This window comes from Nothobranchius furzeri, chromosome 4 (genome assembly GCF_043380555.1).
Source record: "Nothobranchius furzeri strain GRZ-AD chromosome 4, NfurGRZ-RIMD1, whole genome shotgun sequence".
NCBI classification, from domain to species: Eukaryota; Metazoa; Chordata; class Actinopteri; order Cyprinodontiformes; family Nothobranchiidae; genus Nothobranchius; species Nothobranchius furzeri.
The window spans coordinates 48,377,360-48,398,924 of record NC_091744.1 but is presented as its reverse complement, the minus strand read 5'-3'; the positions used below and the strand labels follow the sequence as shown (position 1 = coordinate 48,398,924).

The 21,565-nt window shown below is 47.2% G+C and overlaps 1 protein-coding gene across 5 annotated transcripts in view; it reads left to right on the top strand.

The window, feature by feature from the left end:
• The first annotated feature begins 3,303 nt into the window (after positions 1 to 3,303).
• The window catches only part of kif21a (kinesin family member 21A), a 124,115-nt gene continuing 105,853 nt past the window's right edge, over positions 3,304 to 21,565 (top strand). For 4 of the 5 annotated variants that reach the window (XM_070550217.1, XM_070550216.1, XM_070550219.1 and 1 more), the window contains exon 1: positions 3,304 to 3,657. In XM_070550217.1, the coding sequence (XP_070406318.1) occupies positions 3,614 to 3,657 (44 nt within the window). In that variant the 5' untranslated portion in view covers positions 3,304 to 3,613. Of the gene's footprint in view, positions 3,658 to 15,620; positions 15,756 to 21,565 lie in introns of those variants that run through there. The other variant, XM_070550218.1, reaches the window with a different exon arrangement.

The following is a 21,565-nucleotide window of genomic DNA, read 5'->3' as shown; positions in this document are numbered from 1 at the left end:
TAGGTGGATAGATGGATGGGTGGGTAGGTTATAGGTGGATAGATGGATGGGTGGGTAGGTTATGGGTGGATAGATGGATGGGTGGGTAGGTTATAGGTGGATAGATGGATGGGTGGGTAGGTTATGGGTGGATAGATGGACGGGTGGGTAGGTTATAGGTGGATAGATGGATGGGTGGGTAGGTTATAGGTGGATAGATGGATGGGTGGGTAGGTTATAGGTGGATAGATGGATGGGTGGGTAGGTTATAGGTGGATAGATGGATGGGTGGGTAGGTTATAGGTGGATAGATGGATGGGTGGGTAGTTTATAGGTGGATAGATGATGGGTGGGTAGGTTATAGGTGGATAGATGGATGGGTGGGTAGGTTATGGGTGGATAGATGGATGGGTGGGTAGGTTATGGGTGGATAGATGGATGGGTGGGTAGGTTATAGGTGGATAGATGGATGGGTGGGTAGTTTATAGGTGGATAGATGATGGGTGGGTAGGTTATAGGTGGATAGATGGATGGGTGGGTAGGTTATGGGTGGATAGATGGATGGGTGGGTAGGTTATAGGTGGATAGATGGATGGGTGGGTAGGTTATAGGTGGATAGATGGATGGGTGGGTAGGTTATAGGTGGATAGATGGATGGGTGGGTAGGTTATAGGTGGATAGATGGATGGGTGGGTAGGTTATGGGTGGATAGATGGATGGGTGGGTAGGTTATAGGTGGATAGATGGATGGGTGGGTAGGTTATAGGTGGATAGATGGATGGGTGGGTAGGTTATAGGTGGGTAGGTTATGGGTGGATAGATGGATGGGTGGGTAGGTTATGGGTGGATAGATGGATGGGTGGGTAGGTTATAGGTGGATAGATGGATGGGTGGGTAGGTTATAGGTGGATAGATGGATGGGTGGGTAGGTTATAGGTGGATAGATGGATGGGTGGGTAGGTTATAGGTGGATAGATGGATGGGTGGGTAGGTTATAGTCGGATAGATGGATGGGTGGGTAGGTTATAGGTGGATAGATGGATGGGTGGGTAGGTTATAGGTGGGTAGGTTATAGGTGGATAGATGGATGGGTGGGTAGGTTATAGGTGGATAGATGGATGGGTGGATAGGTTATAGGTGGATAGATGGATGGGTGGGTAGGTTATGGGTGGGTGAGTGGGTTATTGGTGAATTGGTGGGAAAGTGATGGATGGATAGGTTGTTGGATGGAGTACATAAACACACTTGAGTAATTTATGGTTTATTTCAGATCCAGTTTGTTTATTTAAGCCTAAATGTAATGATTTTAATAGAGAATGTATGTCCTTATACTTGTTTCATAACAATTCTGTTTTCTATTTAAACAGAATAAATCTTTAATGTTGTTTTAAAGTGTGATCGGTCTTCCTCCCCTGGAAGTAAAGATGCAGGAAAGGAAGGTCCGCTAGCTGGTGATGATCTAAACAAGCAAGAAGCTTTCTATGAACCGTAAACAATAACAACGGCTTGTCTCATACATCTAGTTTATGGAAAATAAAGGAACCAGCAGCTAAGGCACATTCTGTGTAATGTAACCAGTTCTATAACCAGTTCTCTGGTGGTCGTGTGACTGTCGCTGGATACTGTATTGGATACACTTTGGTAGTACCAGGTCGGACCCCCTTTTGCCTTCAGACTCACGTTAATTCTTGGTGTCATGAATCCCAAACAGAACAGTCCCCTGCATCACTGTGGGTCAGAAGGTCATTAGAGACCCTAAGAAGAGCTGTTTCAGTAGAATGAGCTCTACAAAAACCTGACTGGAAGCTATCATAGATGTTATGTTGATCAAGAGCAGCTGTGAGTTGTTTAGCCACAACCTTTTCCAAGATCTTGAAGATGAACGGAAGTTTAGAGATGGGTCTGAAGCTGCTATGGAGAGAGGGGTCAAGACTCGGTTTTTTAAGAAGCGGGTGGATTACAGCATTCTTAAAGTAAGCAGGGACCTGACCAGAAACCAGAGAAGCATTAATTATGTAGAGCACGCTGGGACCGATGGACTGAAAAGCCAAGCATGATGTTGATGGGGGCATGTAGAGGTCTTCATAGAGTTTATAGAGAGGTGACTGTGAGTCCAGTGAATTCACGGTCATGTTCTAGAAACCAGTTAGAGATGATCTGAGCTTTGTGACACGGTGCATGGTCCTGCTAGAAGTAGCATCAGAAGAAGGGTCCATGTGGTTATAAAGGGGTGGACATGTCGGCAACAATACTTAGGTAGGACAAGACTGAGGTGGTGCTAAGTGGTCCAAGGTGGGACCCCAGCACCCCCCATGCCAACACCATTACACCAGCAGCAGCAGCCTGAAGCATTGCTATAAGTCAGGATGGATCCATGATTTCATCTTGGCAACACCAAATTCTGACCCGACCATCTGAACGTTGCAGCTGAAGCCCGGACTCGCCAGACCTGGAGAGGTTAGTCTCTTCTGTTCCAGTTCTGATGATCCCATGTGAATTGTAGCCTTCGTTTTCTGTTAGCTGTCAGGAGAGACACCTGGTGTGGTCTGCTGCTGGAGTCCATTAATGGAGCAGCTGTTGCCTTTCTATAATCTAAAACCAGTCTCTCCCCAAAATCAACATTAACCATTACATGTTTAAGTCTCCACTTCGATCTCAATTAGAACTTCAGCAAATTATCACCAAATACAGTGGACAGCAAGTGCACATTCAGACAAGTCTCACCTTACCTCCTCCAAGACCATGTCACTCTTTTTTGCACCAAGTAATGCAGCAATTTCCCAATGTTGTCATTTCCCACTCATATGGTGAGAAAACCTGATTCTGATTCTCAACCTCTGCAGTCCCCTCCGATGGGGTGGTTGTTATCACAGCCACAAGGTGGCAGTGTTGGCTAAAATGAATGCAAAAGTGACTTTTACTACTGAGGAGTTTTAAACCATAAGAAATCATTTATAGTTATACGGTTCATAAGGATAGTTTTACTGGAAAAAGTCAAGAGTTTAAGAAGACATTTAGAAAAGTGTGATTTTTCTAATGAGACTGACTTCTAATAATCCATTTAAAATAATAAATGTTCTCAGATTAAAAATATTAGTCTCCAAATAATTTATATTGACTCATAGCACTAAATAACTAACTCTGCTCTGCCGTTGTCCTCAGTGTTGTTGTTAGTTATTACTATGATGGGTTGTGTGTCTGAACAATAAAAACTTTAAACTATAAAAGGAAGTTTAACCCCACAAACATATAACTTGACACTTCGTTGGACACGTTTGAACATGACGTAATTCCGCAGCTGTTTCCCCAGAGAAGGCGTGGCTTGCTGAGGCATTGCGGCTCCCTCCCTCCTCTGTGCGTACGGAGGGAGGCGCGTGGACGCGCGTTTGCCTGCGCGTGTGCATGGCCTGGCAATAGCTGAGGCTGCACCGTGTGCGCGTGGGCCGACCCGGAGCTCTAGCATCCGGCCGAGCAGCGCAGAGATGCGAACATTTTTCACCTGAATGCGGAGAATGAGGTGGAGGTGAGCAGCTGAGGTTGTCGGTCCACTCGCCCGAACCGGGAGCTTACCCTCAGAGCAAACATAAACGCTGTTTGCTCGTGCTTTGTGATATTGATATTTTTGTGAGGAATCATGACGACGGGACAGGATGAGAGTTCGGTGCGTGTGGCGCTGAGGTGAGTCTCTTCTCCCATCATTAAATGTGCAGTTGTGTTAATAGCCCGGTGCCACCTGTCAGTCAGCGCCGCGGGCCTACCAAACACCTGCAGGTCATCACCAGCAGCTGCTCCAAACACACATTTATTACACACTTTAATCCTGGAAACTTCCGGTTTAAGGACGTTGTTTACGTGGTTGATGAATCTCAGGTCGGGTTAAGTGTAATAGACAGTAATAACAGCACCACGCCCAGGTGCGCACACACGGCCCATCCTGTGTGTGCTCCAGCCTGATGGTATCGGTTATAATGGCTCCGTTTCCACTGAGAAGGTGGGACAAAGACAGTGAGCCTGTGTTTGTCCACCTGCCCGGCCTCTGCTCAAAGCCTCCTGCAGAGAGACGGGTAATCGATGAAAGAGGAGCTTCACGGACAGCCAGGCCTCCAGGAGAGGAGCTGTCAGTGTCTGTCCATCTGTCACGTCAAGCCCGGTTCTGGGTTCAGCTAGTTCACAAAAGTAACTCACTCAGACCAGTTAATTATTCATCTCTTGCCTGATTGGATGTAATTATGGGCGCTGTCATGGTGATGAAGGCCACTTCCATCCAGCTGGTGAGGAGGCACACTGACAGTTGCATGATGGGAAGCCTCTCTCTTTGTTTTCTTTCTATTCATCACTGGGACACATTTTCCTGTCTTTTTGCTGTGTGTAAATATACCCCACCCCCCTTCCCCTGTCAAACACACACACACACACACACACACACACACACACACACACACACACACACACACACACACACACACACACACACACACACACACACACACACACACACACACACACACACCAGCCCATCATGTGCTCATTCCCTGTCCTGTGCACTTGTTCACTAGAGTGCATCATCAGTATGAAGCTTGTGTTTTCATGGGAAGGGGGACATTTGTGATGCTCTTGGAAGTGCTGGTGTATTGATGATTGGGCGCCACAACAAATATTCACCTATCAGGAGTTTTTGAGTAGAATGTTGAAATCAGGGAGTATTGATGTGTTTTACTTCTATTACAGAGTTCAGTGGTTCCCAACTTGGGGTCCCCTCAGTTTTGTCTGTGCTGAGGCTGTGAGGTTACCAAGATTATACTTGAAGAAATTACATTTGTAAAATCCCATTAAACACACCCAATAGTAGAAGTAAAACTCTGTATAACTGTTGTAACACATATAATGTTTCCAGTGAATTACTTCTTATGTGTCTATGCGGGTTGAGGCTGTGGTTGGGGGTCCTGTCTGGTCTTGGACACAGACAAGGGTGTTCTCAAGGAAAAATAATTGGTAACCACTGATATAGTTTTCATTGTGTGGGACAGTTGTTGCCTCATGGTGGAAAGGTTGCAGGTTTGAATCTCAGCTGTTGCCAAACTCTTACCCCTCCCATTTGCTAACATCCCTAGGCCACATCCCCTGATATGGGATTGCATGAAGCCAGAGAAAACACTAAACACCAGTGGCCGTTTGCTAGATCCAAGGGTCTTTTGTTGTCTGTGACTTCTATGGTGTTTTTCTCTTGTCCGAAAGTTGAAGTGGTAGCAGCCGTCTATTTCTCCTCTGATGTTTTTGACCAGCGAACCTCTCACACCGGTGGTGTTCTGGTGTTAAATACGTGTGTAATGAATGGAGGACCCAGGAAAGTCTGGTGGTTTGGTGAGACAGAAAACCCGATGGTCTAATAGTTTTTATTTACCTTTTTTTTTTTACCTTTTTTTTTGACTGAGCCATGTCATTGGCTGAGCTTACACAAATGTGAGAACCACATCATCATTAGCTTTTTTTTTCTTGTCTGCAAAAGTTATTTATAGGGACATTTTATTGGGGAAGTATCTAAATTTAGCGTAGAAAATTACATTTTTTTGGCACCAGTGGAACAAGGGGGTGTGGTGGTTAGTTTAGTGGCTCTGGCTGGCTGCTCTCACTGGGAGTATTGGAGCAATGGCAGCCAGCCTGTTTGGACTGTACCAATTTTAAAAAAGGGTGATCATCATCCAAACGACTGAAACACAGTGTTTTGCAAGTTTAAATTTTTATTGTTTGTGCTCTGCTTTTATTGGACAATACCATTACTAAATATGTATACATGCTAATGGCTAAACTACTTTAGATTGTTGTTCAGAGGCATGAAGAAAAAGGCCTTCAGCTAGCTTGTTTTACCAATTGTAGCTTCAACTTGTCCATAAATTACCAGTGTTTGTTTATCAAAGTCAGCTGCTTAAGAACCCATATGTGTGTGTATGCCTACTTGGGTTAGTTTCCCAGGTGGGTGTGTGTGTGTGTGTGTGTGTGTGTGTGTGTGTGTGTGTGTGACATGTACATACTGGGTGGGTTTCATTGTGCATGAGAAGCTTTAAAAGGAACTCCGGCTATGAGGATGTGTGTGCCCTAATAAGCCACAATTTTCTGTTGTACCAAACTTGTTATAAACACACAAAATATTGCTGTTTATTTATAAATCTGTAATATCTAGTACATTTTTGACATGCGTAAGACGCCATGTTTTCCACACACAATGCACTCTGGGGGTGATGTCGTATTTTGGTTGCTCTTGGAAGAACAGCTATAGACGTTGGTGTTTGTTTACGCGCTCACCGTATTAATAATGAAGTAAAATGCTGCATTGTGCTGCTTTTGGATGTAATTTCCAGTCAGAGGGCAACAAGGGGAGTGATGTGAGTTTACAGCTTTCCCACTGACAGGAAGAGGAGAAAGCAGTGGGAAGATGCCTGTGGACGGACACAACTTCCCAAAGATCCGCAGCGGTGTTCCCAACATTTTCTCCTGATGCGTTTGAGGCTTATAGTCGACCACAACTACTTAAAGATCTCACCAGAGCCGCTGGGTATAAGAGAGGGCAGAAACTAAATGCTTTACCGACCATTTTCCCACACAAGGAACCTAAACGCCATCGGAGAGACGCTGGACGCTCTCCTGAGCCGACAACCCGCTCCTGCAGCTGCCGCTTCTGTCACGTTTAGCCAACCATCGGACACGCCACTCGTCACGGATGAAGCTGAACATTCACCTCTCCCGTCAGTAAAACAAGCAGTAAGTGTAGCAACAGTGTTCTCCACATATATAATACCTGCAACAATGATTCAAGTGGTTTCACTGAATATCCTAATCATCTATAAAGCACACGACAGCTCTGGATGCTGAAATTCTCCTAAATCATTCATCATTGAATAAGTTTGATCACACAAAGTGAAGAGAGTGAAGAGAGGAGCGGAGCTGTCAACTGATCACCACCTGGTGGTGAGTTGGATCAGATGGCAGGGGAAGATGCCACGTAGACCTGGCAGACCCAAACACATAGTGAGGGTCTGCTGGGAACGCCTGGCAGAAGAACCTTTCAAGACGGTCTTCAACTCCCACCTCCGGCAGAGCTTTGACCGCGTCCCGAGAGCAGTGGGGGACATTGATTTCGAGTGGGCCTTGTTCCACTCTGCGATTGTTGAGGTGGCTGTTGCTAGCTGTGGCCACAAGGTGGCCAGTGCCAGTCGTGGTGGCAACCCCTGTACCCGCTGGTGGACACCAGAGGTTTGGGGAGCCATCAGGCTGAAGAAGGAGGCCTACAGGGCGTGGCTGGTCTGTGGGTCTCCGGAGGCAGCAGACAGGTACCGGATAGCCAATCGGGGTGCAGCAGTGGCGGTTGCCGAGGCAAGATCTCAGGTGTGGGAGGAGTTTGGTGAGGCCATGGAGAAAGGCTATCGATCGGTACCAAAGAGGTTCTGGCAAACTGTCTGGCGCCTCAGGAGAGGAAGGCAGCAACTCGCTCACACTGTTTACAGTGGGGATGGGGAGCTGCTGATGTCAACTGGGGCTATAGTCGGACGGTGGAAGGAATACTTTGAGGAGCTCCTCAATCCCACCTATGCGCATTCCGAGGAGGAACCAGAGCCGGGAGACCTGAGGATGTACTGTCCAATCTCTGGGGCAGAAGTTGCTGAGGTAGTCAAACAACTACACAGCGGCGGAGTCCCGGGGACGGATGAGATTCGTCCTGGGTATCTCAAGGCTATGGATGTTGAAGGGCTGTCGTGGTTGACATTGCATGGACATCGGGGGCAGTTCCTGTGGAGTGGCAGACCGGGGTGGTGGTCCCCATCTTTAAGAAGCGTGACCTGAGGGTGTGTTCCAACTATAGGGGGATTACACTCCTCAGCCTCCCTGGAAAGGTCTACTCCAAGGTACTGGAGAGGAGGGTCCGATCGATAGTTGAATCTCAGATTGAGGAGGAGCAATGTGGTTTTCGTCCTGGCCGTGGAACTGTGGACCAGCTCTATACCCTTGCAAGGGTGATGGAGGGGGCATGGGAGTTTTGTCGCCAAAAAGGTCAAGAGGTCATCTACAACATATATTGAGCTGAATTGTGAGTCCTTAGGTTAAAAGCTTACTGAGATTGAAGGTGCCAAAAGCTGTTTCAGTGTGTGTGCAGTTTAACATGCTGTTTTTCAGTCCAGCTTATGTAACTTCCAGTAAACCTTGAGTTCTCGGATACTATTGGGTAATAGAGATAACAGGGCTCGTTGACCTCTGGGCTGGAGGGCGCATTGACCATATTGGGAAGTGAAAACATCACCCCATCCAAAGTCAAAGGACTGTGGGAGTAACGCCAGGGATCAGTATAAATTTAGGACTCCACATTTGGTCGAGGTCTTTTTGTCTTTGGCTGTCCTGAGCTGTGAGCAGATTAATAAAAAGACCACGCTGTCTGACTGAGAACTCCGTCTCCGACTCCTTCTTTAAGAATAACAGAAAATGCCCACAGGAGGTTGCCCAGTCGGACCTGTTCCCGGTGAGGGTTGGACTCCGCCAGGGCTGCCCTTTGTCACTGGTTCTGTTCATTACCTTTATGGACAGAATTTCTAGGCGCAGCCGTGGTGTGGAGTCTGTTGAGTTTGGTGGCAGGAGAATCTCGTCTCTGCTTTTTGCGGATGATGTGGTCCTCCTAGCTTCATCCAGCTCTGACCTTCAGCTCTTGCTGGGTAGATTCGCGGCCTAGTGTGAAGCAGCTGGGATGAGGATCAGCACCTCCAAATCTGAGACCATGGTTCTCGACCGGAAAAGGGTGGCTTGCCAACTCCGGGTCGGGGAAGAGGTCCTACCTCAAGTGGAGGAGTTTAAGTATCTCGGGGTCTTGTTCACGAGTGAGGGTAGGAGGGATCGTGAGATCGACAGGCGGATTGGTTTGGCGTCTGCAGCCGATCTGTCGTGGTGAAGAGGGAGCTGAGCCAGAAAGCCAGGCTCTCGATTTACCGGTCGATCTACGTCCCAATCCTCACCTATGGTCATGAGCTTTGGGTAATGACCGAAAGAACGAGATCGCAGATACAAGCAGCCGAAATGAGTTTCCTCCGTAGGGTGGCCGGGCTCAGCCTTAGAGATAGGGTGAGGAGCTCGGACATTCGGGAGGGACTTGGAGTAGAATCGCTGCTCCTCCGGATTGAAAGGAGTCAGTTGAGGTGGTTTGGGCATCTGGTCAGGATGCCTCCTGGACGTCTCCCTGGGGAGGTGTTTCGGGCATGTCCTGCCGGCAGGAGGCCCCCGGGTCGACTCAGGACACGTTGGAGAGGTTACATCTCCAATCTGGTCCGGGAACGCCTTGGGGTCCTGCCGGAGGAGCTGGTGGAGGTGGCTGGGGAGAGGACGGTCTGGAGCTCCCTAGTTGGGATGCTGCCCCCGCGACCCAGACCTGGATAAGCGGAGGAAGACGACACACGATAGTTTACCGTTAACTTCTGCTGACTAAAATGTGAGCTCTTGACAACAAACACTCTTCCTCTCAGTTACCATGGAGATGCATTTGCCGCACACGCACCACCGGTTTTGTTCTGCTCTCGCTTCATCCCGCCCTTCTTGCTCTTCATGTTGATGCTCATTTTGTGAAACACGGTCAGTGATAGGGCTGCACGATATTAGGAAAACCTGCGATATTCGATAACAGTGCTTAATATTGCGATATCGATATTACTCACGATAAATGAACAAATACTAAAGTATGCAGTGTTGATGTCGTCTGGCGTGTGACATCTGCTCTGGGTTTAAAGCAAACAAAAACTAATGCATGAATTCCATTACAACATAACATTTTTATTGCAAAATATGCAGCTGCACCTGCTGCTGTATTAGCAGCAAAACAACAAACTGCATGCATGCAGTTTCTCAGTGACTTTAAAACATCACCTCCACCATAAAACCTTTTCTGATGCTCCAAATACAGAAAAATATCCCTTACCAGGGTTTTCTGAAGAAATAAAAACATCAGAAAATAAGTTTAAATGTTAAATAATAGTTAACATCACTTAAATGCAACAGCAAATTCTCTCATTGCTACTGAACATTTTCTCCACTTATGTGGTTCTGATATAAGGCTGTTGCTGTAATTGGGAAGTGAACTGTGCTGGGCCAAACTAGGAGAACATTAAGATTTTCTGAGGGAAAGAGAAAAACAATTGTCTACCTTTCAGAAGAGGAACTGGCAAAAAAACTACATGGAAAATATGTGAAAACGTTTGCTTTTAACCCCAAATTGAACAAGTTTACCTAGATAAAAAAAAAGCAGCTCAGATGATGAAACTGCAACTATGATTCTGAAAACAAGCTAACAAATTGAACTAGCTCCTCTAAGATAACCGGCTAGCAGAGCTTCTGACTGACAGTTTTTGTGCAGCAGCAAATCAACTATCCTGATTAACAAGGTTATAAAAGCTCATAAATGAAAAATCACTTTGATGTGTGGGGGAACTTTTCCATGCCCTCTTTAGCAGGGTGGGACTGGGAGGAGAGTGCTGTAGCCTTTTAGCTGGAAGTTAACCGGAGCCTGGGGCTAACATCACCACCCGGTGGAACACTAGCGACATGAAGGTGGGTTGGTTCACCGGCACGTGTCGGAGTCAGCCCGGTAAAAATGATTACCGACACCGAGCGGACTCACATTTGAAAGCAGCGCTGATTCCAGAAACATCAGCACAAAGTGCGTTCGTTGCTCTGAGCCAGCATGACGAACAAGGGAACGGTGCCACTAATGTTCGGGTGTTGTTTTCCATCCTAAGAGTCTATGTAGGGGGCGGGCGTATTACGTGAACGGACCCATCTGATTGGCCGCATATCAGAAGGGCTACATTTGATTGGTCAAATAATACTTCCGCGTAAAAAACAGAGCTGGTTCACAAAAAGGTGATGTTTGACACGGATGGAAATGTTGAACCAAACATTTATCGCCGTTTTTGACGTGCTTTGCGATGGGCCTATTGCACGTCCTGCTATCACGATGACGATAATTTTTCGATATATTGTGCAGCCCTAGTCAGTGATGACCTCATTAATGTTTTACTCTGGTTCAAATTGAAAAGGCTGAACAGATGACATGTTGATGTCGCTGAACAGGGTTCCAAAGCCAGCCGGTGCAACCGAGGTACAACCATGTGACGTCACTACCCAGAGTGCATTGCGACGCTAACAACAATGGCGACCTACGAGTTGAAATATTTTTTACTTTTATACAAATGAAGACATCATGAAGGTTTTTTTACACCACTTTAATACAACCGATACTAACATTTATCTTTTAAGAACCACAAAGTTTTGCAACCTGGGTTCCTTTTAATGTTAGATCCCGGACTACACACCATCTCCAGTAGTGGGGGTCTCACAGTCTGTGGGTTACACTCATGTGCTTTAGGGTCTTGCCTTATCCAAACACAGGATTTCTGAATCTTTGTAATTTTTCACAAAGGAAGGGCTCTGTTGAGCTGCAGACTTGTTTAACCTGCCTACTGGGAGGCTTCTACAATGCAAACAGAAAGTGATTATAGTTGCTTGTGAGCAGCATAGATCAAAGTGAAAGGGAGTCACAACAGCGTTGTTTACATGTGCTGGAACCAGTTGATGCAATTGCTGCCAAGCTTATTAACCACATAAAAACACACAATCCAGTCTCCTTTTGGTTCTGTGATTCCTGGATTGGGTTTGTGGGCTTAGATGCTCCGCTGCAGCCCAAAACAATGATGATAATGGAATTAAATGGGTTCCTAAACCTCTTAAGGCTTAAGTTATAGACATACTTAAATGTAATGATGTGCAGGCATGCAGCAGCTGGTATAAGTGGCTAATTCTAAGCCCCGGGTCACGGCTCACAAGCCAACTGTAGAGACAAGTGTGGCAGGAAGATCTTGTTAAAATGAGCTGCGTGATTAGAGGAGATATCGGCAGTGACTTAAACACTAGAAATGACTCATGTCTGACAGGAGACAACAGCTGAGAGCTGAGGGGATAAGCGAGGTGAACTTGGACTGGAAGCAGTCACAGAACATTGTTTCCTGAGTTAAACATCTAGTCTTGGTGCTTTTGTCTGTTTCATATTACATTCAGTATACTCTACCAATGAGAAGAGCAAAAGAACATTTTTGAAAGTTTGAGTCTGTAAATCTTCATGGATGCCAGAGATAGTGTGTATGACCTGATAAAGATTAAAGCATCAAATTCACTGGATGGCTCATCTAGTTCTGTCGCCACATCAACCTTCAGAGACTGAATCACAGAAAAGGCGAGCAGAGAAATAGTTATCTGTTTAAAACCTTCAAATATGGTCCCAGTCCTAACACAAGCATCAGATCTGAGGTTGATCTCAGTGTTTTACATGAAGCTAACTTTCTTGTCACTTTGAGTCTGTTAATGCACAAGGTCCAGTGGGAGGTCACTATGGCAGCAACCCCCACAGGGCCTTCTGCTTTGTTCACGGCCACGGAGCCATCCAGTCTGTCTGGACCTGCTGCTGTTGTTCCGAGTGATCGCTAAACTGTGTGAAACGCTCGAAGGTCTCCTCTAATTCATCTCTGTTGTTGCTGCTTCATGTTTTGACTCTAGGAGTGGTTTGTCTGATGTAACGGAGCCTGGACAAAAACTTTCTGCTGTTTGAATCCTTTTTTGTTTTATTCCTGGCGATAGTGAATCTGTGCAGACTCTTCACATGCTTTCTGGGACTTTCACTGGAAGAGATCAACCAGCTGTGTAATTAAGCCAATCTTTCACTTTTTAAACAAACACTACAATTGCATTTCCTGGTCTTCTGACATGTTTTACTGCAATTAGCCTTTTGCTGAGCTGCCCGCCATTATTTCAGCAGCGGCAGACTACAAAGGGTTAACCGTCCCCACTCCTGCCCCTCCTAAGTCGGATGACTTAACAGACCAGTTTGGCGCGAACCAAGCCCGCTGCCCCGACCCAGTTTTTCCTCAGTTCCCGGCAGCTATGGACTACTGGTACGGCAGGTGGAGCCCGCCCGGCTCAGGGTTCCTGTCTCTTCTTACACTTCCATCACCAAGGTGGAGCACCTTTCCAAACATGGCTTCCTGGCTGTCTCACCCTTGGAGCCCCACTTGGCTTCCCTGCTCGGAGCCAAGGTCAAGATGGTAGGCCGGCGTGCGGTTCCCGCCATCGAGAAGGAGCAGCTTCTGACTCGGTTCGCTGACCGCTCTCATCAGTGCGCTGCACAGATCGGCGCAGCCTCAAACAACATTGCCCTAATCGCCTATGGCATCTCCAAGTCGGCGGAGACGTGTGATCTGCCTGATGAGCCTAAGAACCTCATCTGCAACCTCATCTGGGAACCGACCTCTTGCTCCAACCTGGACCTGGCAGTCCCAAGATGTGCACAAGAAGAATCAAAAGAAATGACTTCCTGGGGGAAATGTGTGTGATGTTCATGGTGGTTGTAACAAATCCTGTTTTGAAATAAATCATTTAAACCGCTTAAAGAGCAACATCCTGTCACAGCCCTCTGCGGCCAGCTCGAATGAACCGTCTGCTGTTTTTCCATTCGTTTCCCACACCAAGCACAACTCCTTCCCCCAAACACGTCACAAGTTAGGGTTAAGTCATTACCGGTCTCCTCCACCCCGCTTACTCCGTACGGAGGTTTGGGTTAGGGTTAGGAGGAGGACCGTATCATTACACAACAGCTCAGAGAGCTCAGTGTGTGCGTGCTCTGCCTCCAAACGGAGCTTTCTCCCCGCTGTATGTGATGTAAACCAGCACGATGACACTTTTTGTACATTCACTGCGGCCACCAAAGCGAGCTGTCATTTCTGATTTCCACCCCTCGCGCTCTGGGCCACTTCCACATGCGGCTGACGCGCGGCAGCACATTCCGCACTTGTCGGTGCCGCTCAAGCGACCCATTCATCCTAATCTTGCTCAGCACCACAGTCACACGCTGTCAGGATTCATGCCCACACGCCTCCTTCCCCAGGGAGCTCGGCATCAGCTGCGTTATAAATTACAAATAGGGGCACGTGCTTATCCCATTCTGTGGGCAGTCAGTGTGCCCTGCCCCCCCCCCCCCCCCGGATGCCCACATAAACGTTCTGGAACTCATGTCGGTGCAGAATGTGATATTAAAATTTGCCCCCCTCCTCCGGGGCCAACATGTACTGATTCACACAGACAACCAAGTCGCCACAGCATACATAAATCGCCATGGCGGGACTCGCTCAGCCTCACTCCTGAACGTGGCCGGGAAGTTGCTGTGCTGGGTTCATGCCAACCTCCTGTCAATCAGAGCTGTCTACATTCCGGAGATCCTGAATATGGGTGCGGTTATTATGTCCAGAGGGGGTCTACGTCACTAATAGTGGCGTCTCCGTCCTGACCTGATCTCTCAGATCTGGACCAGGTTCGGACAGGCGGCCGTGGACCTGTTTGCGTCTCACTAGAACGCACAATGCCCCCTGTGGTTTTCTCTCAGACCATGAGATCATCCACCTCTGGGAGTGGACGCCTTCGTTCTCAAACCCTGGCCCAGACTTTTACTTTACGCATTTCCTCCAATCCCTCTGATCCCCCGGCTCCTGGACCGGATCAGATCAGAAAGGCTCTCAGTGATTTTGGTGGCTCCCCATCGCAGCTCAGCATCCTGGTTTCCAGATTTGCAGCCACTGTTGGCTGCACGCCCCTGGAAGCTTCCCTGGAAGGAAGATGTGCTCCTGCAGGTGGGAGGGGAGATAACACAGCCCCCTGTTCTGGGTCAGCACCTGTGGGTTTGGCCGCTGAACGGTCTCGTCTGGAAGCATCAGACCTGACTTCTGATGTGGTTCGAACCATTCATTCATTCTTCTCGCCCTCCTCCACTGTAGCATCTTACTCTGCTAAGTGGGCTGCCTTCCAGCGTTGGTGCCAGGAACAGCATGTGGACCCGCTATCATGCCCTTTGGCCAGCGTGTTGTCATTTTTACAGATGGTGATGAACAAGGGTCTGGCTTTCAGCACTGTTAAGTCATATGCGGCTGCTGTTTCTTCATGTCACCAAGGGTTCGGGGATAGGTCTGTTTTCAGCCACTCCCTTACCAAACGCTTTCTGAAAGGCGTGAGATGCCTCAGACCTGTACAACGTTCAATAGTCCCTCAGTGGGACTTGGTCGTGGTCTAACGCGGACTGGCATTGGCCCCATTTGAACTGCTGGACCAGGTCTCGCTGAAAATTTTATCTCTTAAAACAGCCCTCTTGCTGGCTCTGACTTCATTTAAGAGAGTGAGCGACCTGGCTGCTCTGTCTGTGGCCCCAACCTGCCTCAGGATTCGGGATGACGGGGGTTCGGCTGTTTTGTGCCCCATCCCAGCATTCACCCCTAAGAGCCTTACCAGTTCCTTCAGATCCAGATCCATTACACTGGATGGGTTCTTCCCCCCTCCTCACAGTTCGGAGAAGGAAGCGGCATCTCATCTGCTGTGCCCAGTGCACGCCCTCAGACGCTATGTCTCTCGCACCGCCGCCTTTCGCTGCTCGGATCACCAGTTTGTACATTATAGGGATAACTCCCTTGGACAGTCCCTGTCTTCACAGCGCCTGTCTCACTGGTTATGTGATGCCATCTCGCTCACATTTGTCTCTTCAGGGTTGGAACCACCAGAAAAGTTGAAGGCTCACTCGACAAGGAGTGTATCTTCTTCTGTGGCACTCCAAGGAGGAACATCTGTTGCTGACATTTGTTTAGCAGCTTCACCCTGCTCCTTTGTGAGGTTCTACCTGAAAGACATGCCCAGCACATCTGCTTCCAGCGCAGTGCTTGGTAATGTATCAGTCTGATTTCTATCTGTTAATGTCATCAGCTCAGTATCTGTCTCCCCCTCTCTGCATGAGATGCTACAATTGTCAGGGGTATGTTAATGAGTTGTCTCTCCATTATCGCCTGCTGTTCTCTCATGTTATTTTTAGCAGCTGATGTTAACACCCAGTGTTCTTCGGTGTTATCAGGGATGTGTTAATGAGTCTCTTCCTCAGTTAATCCCTGCTGTTCTACACCCATTGTATTCTGGTGTTGGTGTTCCTTCATATCTTACCATTGCTCCCTGGCTTATTACCAGGCGACCTCTGGGCGACCCCTCCTGCCCCCTTCTGGCACGGCGTCTTTAGCCTTGCGCACACGAGAGCATTCGGCTGAGCTAATGCCTCAAAAGACCATTTGCTCAGCCGATTGCTCGCCGTGTGCGCCTGATTTTCACTGAGTTTTCCGCCTCACGAGACGTTGAGCTGAATATTTGACCAGTCAGATATTTTTTGCCTCATGGGGGGGTAGAAACTCGTCGTGTGCGCACTACATTAGCTGCTGGCTGAGCTGAACTTTTCTAGTAGCCAATTAAAGAACGTTCTCTGATCACATGATTCCAAGATGGCAGCCCCCTGTCTGCATGCCGGAAAATAAACAAAAAGGAGACAGAGCTGGAAATGGAGGAAATGCCTCTACTTTTTTTTGTTGATGAAGCATCGCCGCCACCGACATTTCAAGGTTAGGAAAGTATGGGTACGGTGGCTTGAAAGATGGGCCAGGCAAGGAGTTAATGCCAATTTACTCCAAGAGATGCACCTGGAAGACCCAGAATCCTTCCGACAGTACCGCCGCCCGGATCCTTCGAGAGGGTAATGGAAACAGTGGGCCGATCGATCCGCAAGGTACCGTTTTGTTTATTTTTCAGACACACAGACAGGGCAGGAGGCTGCATCTGAATACATCTTGGGGTCATGTGAGCATAGAACGCGATTTGATTGGCCACTAGAATGTTTCAGCTCAGCCAGCAGCTCAGCCGGCAGCTCAGTAGTGCGCACACACTGAGTTTCTACCCCCCGTGAGTAGGGATGGGTACCGAATTCAGTACTTTTTAAGGTACCGACCAAATTCCATAGTACCGACCGAGCACCGATTCACGTCATTTCAAACGGTGCCTCGTTTCGGTACCCGTCCATCATAACGAGAACTTGCCTAGACAACTGCGCATGCGCGTTATGTCGTCGGTCCCTGTCCCAGCGACAATGATCTAAGTGAGACATCCTCATCTTAATCTGCTCCAGCAGTTAAATAAACTGTTTAAGATAACGTTAGCTTGATATGTTAGCTTCCATTGCCACCGTTGTTATCAGCTAATGGTGCGTTCGCTTTCTCCTCGGAAATTCTAACTTCCCAGTAGGAAAAATCAAATGAAAGGAGATGGCAAAAGGAATGAAGATACACAGTAAATTTAGTTCACAGTGAAGATGTTTACTTCAGTTTAATTATCAGCTTATAAAACTACAAGGACGATGTTAAAATACAAACTGTTGTATGTAATTTATCATGATATTTATCAAATATTGTTATATATTGAGAAAAATATATATTTAATTATAAAAGAGAATTAAAATAATAAACACTCAAAAGTATCGAAAATTGGTACCGTTAAGTACCGGTATCGATTCCTAGGTACCAGGAATTAGTACCGAATCGATTCAAATGTCAAAGGTACCCATCCCTACCCGTGAGGCGGAAAATATCTGAATGGTCAGATATTCGGCTCAGCGTCTTGTGAGGCAGAAAACTCAGTGAAAATCAGGTGCACACGGCGAGCAATTTGCTGAGCAAATGGTCATTCGAGGCCATTAGCTCAGCCGATTGCTCTCATGTGCGGCAGGCTTTATCCTTACAGCTGCTCATCCTTGTCTTACGCCCGCTGGCAGCTGTGTAAGGATGTTATGGGCTCACTTATTCCTTGTTACTTAACCAGTGGGCGTTTACTACATCATGCTCTGCCTTTAACCCAATAGGTGAGGCTTAAAAGGCAGAGCCATACGACATAGAACGCTGGTTATGTTTTGTGACCCCAGATTCTATGAGTATGCCGGAGCCCTTTTAGCATCGAGGCCCACTGGTTCTGGGGTTCTTTGAACTTTTGGAGATGATCCTTGGTCCTCGCACCTCTCTTATAGGACAACGGCCCACCTAATAGGCGGGCGTACATTAAAGCTCTTCAGTCATAGGTTGTTGTCAAGGACTAACTCCCAATAGGCGAGGCATAAAGGGCTCCGCCATACTCACAGAATCTGGGGTTACAAGACGTAACCAAATTTTTTCGTCTTTGGGAATGAATGGAACACAGCTCCTCCAGACAATCTCTTTGGGTATCGACTGTCCGACTTACAGACGCCGTGGGCACAACGCTATCCATCTTGCTTGAAATTGTCGGACCTCCTCACACAGTAAAAGTTGCTATGATGTGTGATTGGACAATGGCTGTTTTGGGGGCGGGGCTGGTGAAAGGTCAGTTGTCCAACATGTCCTCTAAACAACAGATTTAGTTCAGTTCATTTAGATTTAGTTATAACCCTTTTATACAAAGTTTTAGCCCGATAACAACTTTAATTAGAACTTTTTCAAAAAGGAATTTACTGTCATGTCACAAACTACAATAAAGTTCTCATCATATGCATCTTCCCATAACTTCAGGTGTGATATAGAGAATAACACACTGAATATCGTAAACACAATAAACAAATGACTAAAAAACATTTATAAGTGAGAAGAAATTTAAAGAATAAATATTTATCAAACGGTTTGATCCCCTATTTCAGATTTCAGATTAACTGTCACTTTCTGGGTTTGCTAAAATCAGTTAGCTGAGTCGGCCATATTGAACAGGGTCGGCTCAAAAAGGTAAATGCTTGCAGATGAACATCTGAGGATTTTTGTCTGAAAGTGTCATTAAAAATCATCCAGTGGTTCATTAGATGTGTGGAAACACTCAGGCATGAGCAAAGACTTTGTCAATACAGAAGTCTGGGTCACTTTTACCTCAGTTATTATGTTCAACACGTGTCTGTGTCACAGCGGTAATGCCTGGTGGAACACTTCATGTTTAGAAGTTGTGTCCCTTTGAGCTGTAGAAATGCTGTTTTGACACGTATAACGAGTTGGCGGCTCTCTATGCAAACACAGACCTATTTGTGACTTTCTGCTGTCGTTAGATGGACGTGGAGTTGCACCCGCATCCTATTTGCAGCAGCAGACACACATTTAGATTTGATCCATTTTAGATGAGCAAATCAGAACTAATCTGATCTGTAGAGGGAGAAAAATACATGCACCAGCTGGAGACTTGACTGAAGACTAAAAGAAATGACTCTAAATGTAAAAATGTGCTAAATAAAACTGAGCCAAAATTAGTGGAACCATGCTTTGAAAGGGTGTGGTGGACATGAAGCTGCTCTGTAATTACACCCAATTTGTTTTGCATAAATAGCTTGTTTCCTAAATAGTGCACAATAGATGGCATGTGAAATGTCAGTGGTTTAGTTGTCTATAAAACCCATCTACATGCAGCACATGTGGACTCCACAGCTGAAGGCTCTCTGCGTTGGTGCAGATGCAACCGGCAGGAATGTGCTGACTCGTTAGGTGGTGATATAGATAACTGAGGTCCACCAGCATTGCTGCAGCAGCTCAACAGTCTATTTTGGGGCAAGTTGACTTTAAGTGTAGGCTATGCTTAGTATCATCTTGGAATGGAAGAGCCCTCTCTGTCTGGAAGAAGGTCATGGAGGCCAAAGACGGGAAATGTTTCAGGACTTACAAGGCAGCTAGTGCTTCTGCTAAAGAAAATCAATGCAGAGGGAGTCTAACATCCTGATAATGCTTTGCTTTTGGATCGTATGAATTATCATGTTATGGGCCGTGATTGGCTGTAACTGCCTGGAAATATGTGATGACCTAAATCAGTGGTTCCCAAACTTATTTAGCCGTGCACCCCCTTCTATGTCCCGACCATGTCGACACCCCCCCAGCCCCCACATCAGGGCATGGCTATATATATATATATATATATATATATATATATATATATATATATATATGAGATCTGTTTGCACGGTATGCAAACTGGTAGGGGTCGAATTCTGGGGGGAGGTGATCCTTTATGTGCTGAAGGAGTAGTCTCTCAAAGCATTTCATGATTACCGGTGTGAGGGCCACAGGGCGGTAATCATTTAAGCTGGAGATGGGAGACTTCTTCGGTACTGGGATGATTGTGGCTGATTTTAGACAGGACGGGATGGCTGCCTGTTCCAGTGAGAGGTTGAAGAGTCTGGTGAAGATGAGGCTGAGCTGGTGTGTGCATGCTCTTAGTACTTTACCAGGTACTCCGTCTGGACCGGCCGCCTTCCTGGGGTTCACTGCTAGGAGCACACGTCTGACATCGTGCTCCGTTACAGTGAGTGGAGCGGTGTAAGAACCAGGTGAGGATGAGGATGGGAGCAGGGCTGAAACAGATGAGTGTTGCTGCTGTGGTGTTTCAAAGCGGGCAAAGAAGCTGTTTATTTCCTCTGCCAGCTGCACACTCAGGTTTTCAGTTTTTGTAGTGCTGCTTCTGTCGTTGGTGATGTCTCGCATTCCCTGCCATACCTCTCGTGTGTTGTTGCTGGACAGGTGGGACTCGATATTCCTTTTGTGGTCTGACTTGGCATTTTTAATCCCCCTTTTCAGGTTAGCTCGGGCAGTCCTGTGCAGAGCTCTGTCACCTGACCTGAAGGCAGCATCACGGGCTTTGAGGAGTGAGCGGACCTCGCTGGTCATCCAGGGTTTTTCATTTGGAAAAACCCGAATGATTTTGTCCACTGTCACATTTGCAGTACAGAACTTGATGTAGTCCAGTACTGATCCTGTGAAAGTTTCTAGGTCCTGGTGTTCAAATATGTCCCAGTCTGTCTCTGTGAAGCAGTCTTGTAATTTGTTGAGAGCATTTTCTGGCCAGGTTGTAACAGTCCTTGCGGTGGGCCTGGCACTGCGCCTGAGGGGGGTGTAGGCTGGGGAGAGCAGGAGAGAGAGATGGTCGGACTGACCGAGGTGGGGGAGGGGTATGGCTCTATATGCATGCTTGATGTTGGAGTAAACATGATCTAGAGTGTTTTCTCCTCTGGTGGGACATTTGACATGCTGATTGAACTTTGGGAGTACAGTCTTTATGTTGGCCTTGTTAAAATCACCTGCAATAATGTGAACCCCATCTGGGTGGGCCCGCTGCTGTTCGTTAATGGTGTCCAGCAGGAAAGAGAGCGCTGTGTTTACATTGGCATCGGGTGGGATGTACACAGCCGTGATGATCACTACTGTTAGCTCTCTTGGTAGAAAAAAGGGCCGGCATCTTACCGACATGTACTCGAGGTTCGGGGAGCAGTGACTGTTTATATTTGTCCCGTTGTTACACCAGCTTTAATGCACGTGAATACAGAGCCCTCCCCCCCTGCTCTTACCGGAGTCCTTTGTCCTGTCCCAGCAGAGCAGAGTGCGGCCTGCTAGCTGAATGCTAGTGTCGGGTATTCCCGGGTGAAGCCAGGTTTCAGTAATAAGCAAGGCACAGCAGTCACGAACATAGCGATTTCCCACTAGTTGTAATTCCAGGTCGTCCGTTTTTTGCACGAGGGAACTAGCGTTGGAGAGATAGAGGCTCGGCAGAGGTGGCTTGTGTGGTTTGTTTTTTAGCCTCAGCATGATGCCGGACCTGCAGCCCCGCTTTTGCTTCCTTTCCCTCCTCTGCGCCTCCGCTTAGTCCCGATAACAATCCTTGGGGAGCCCGGTGG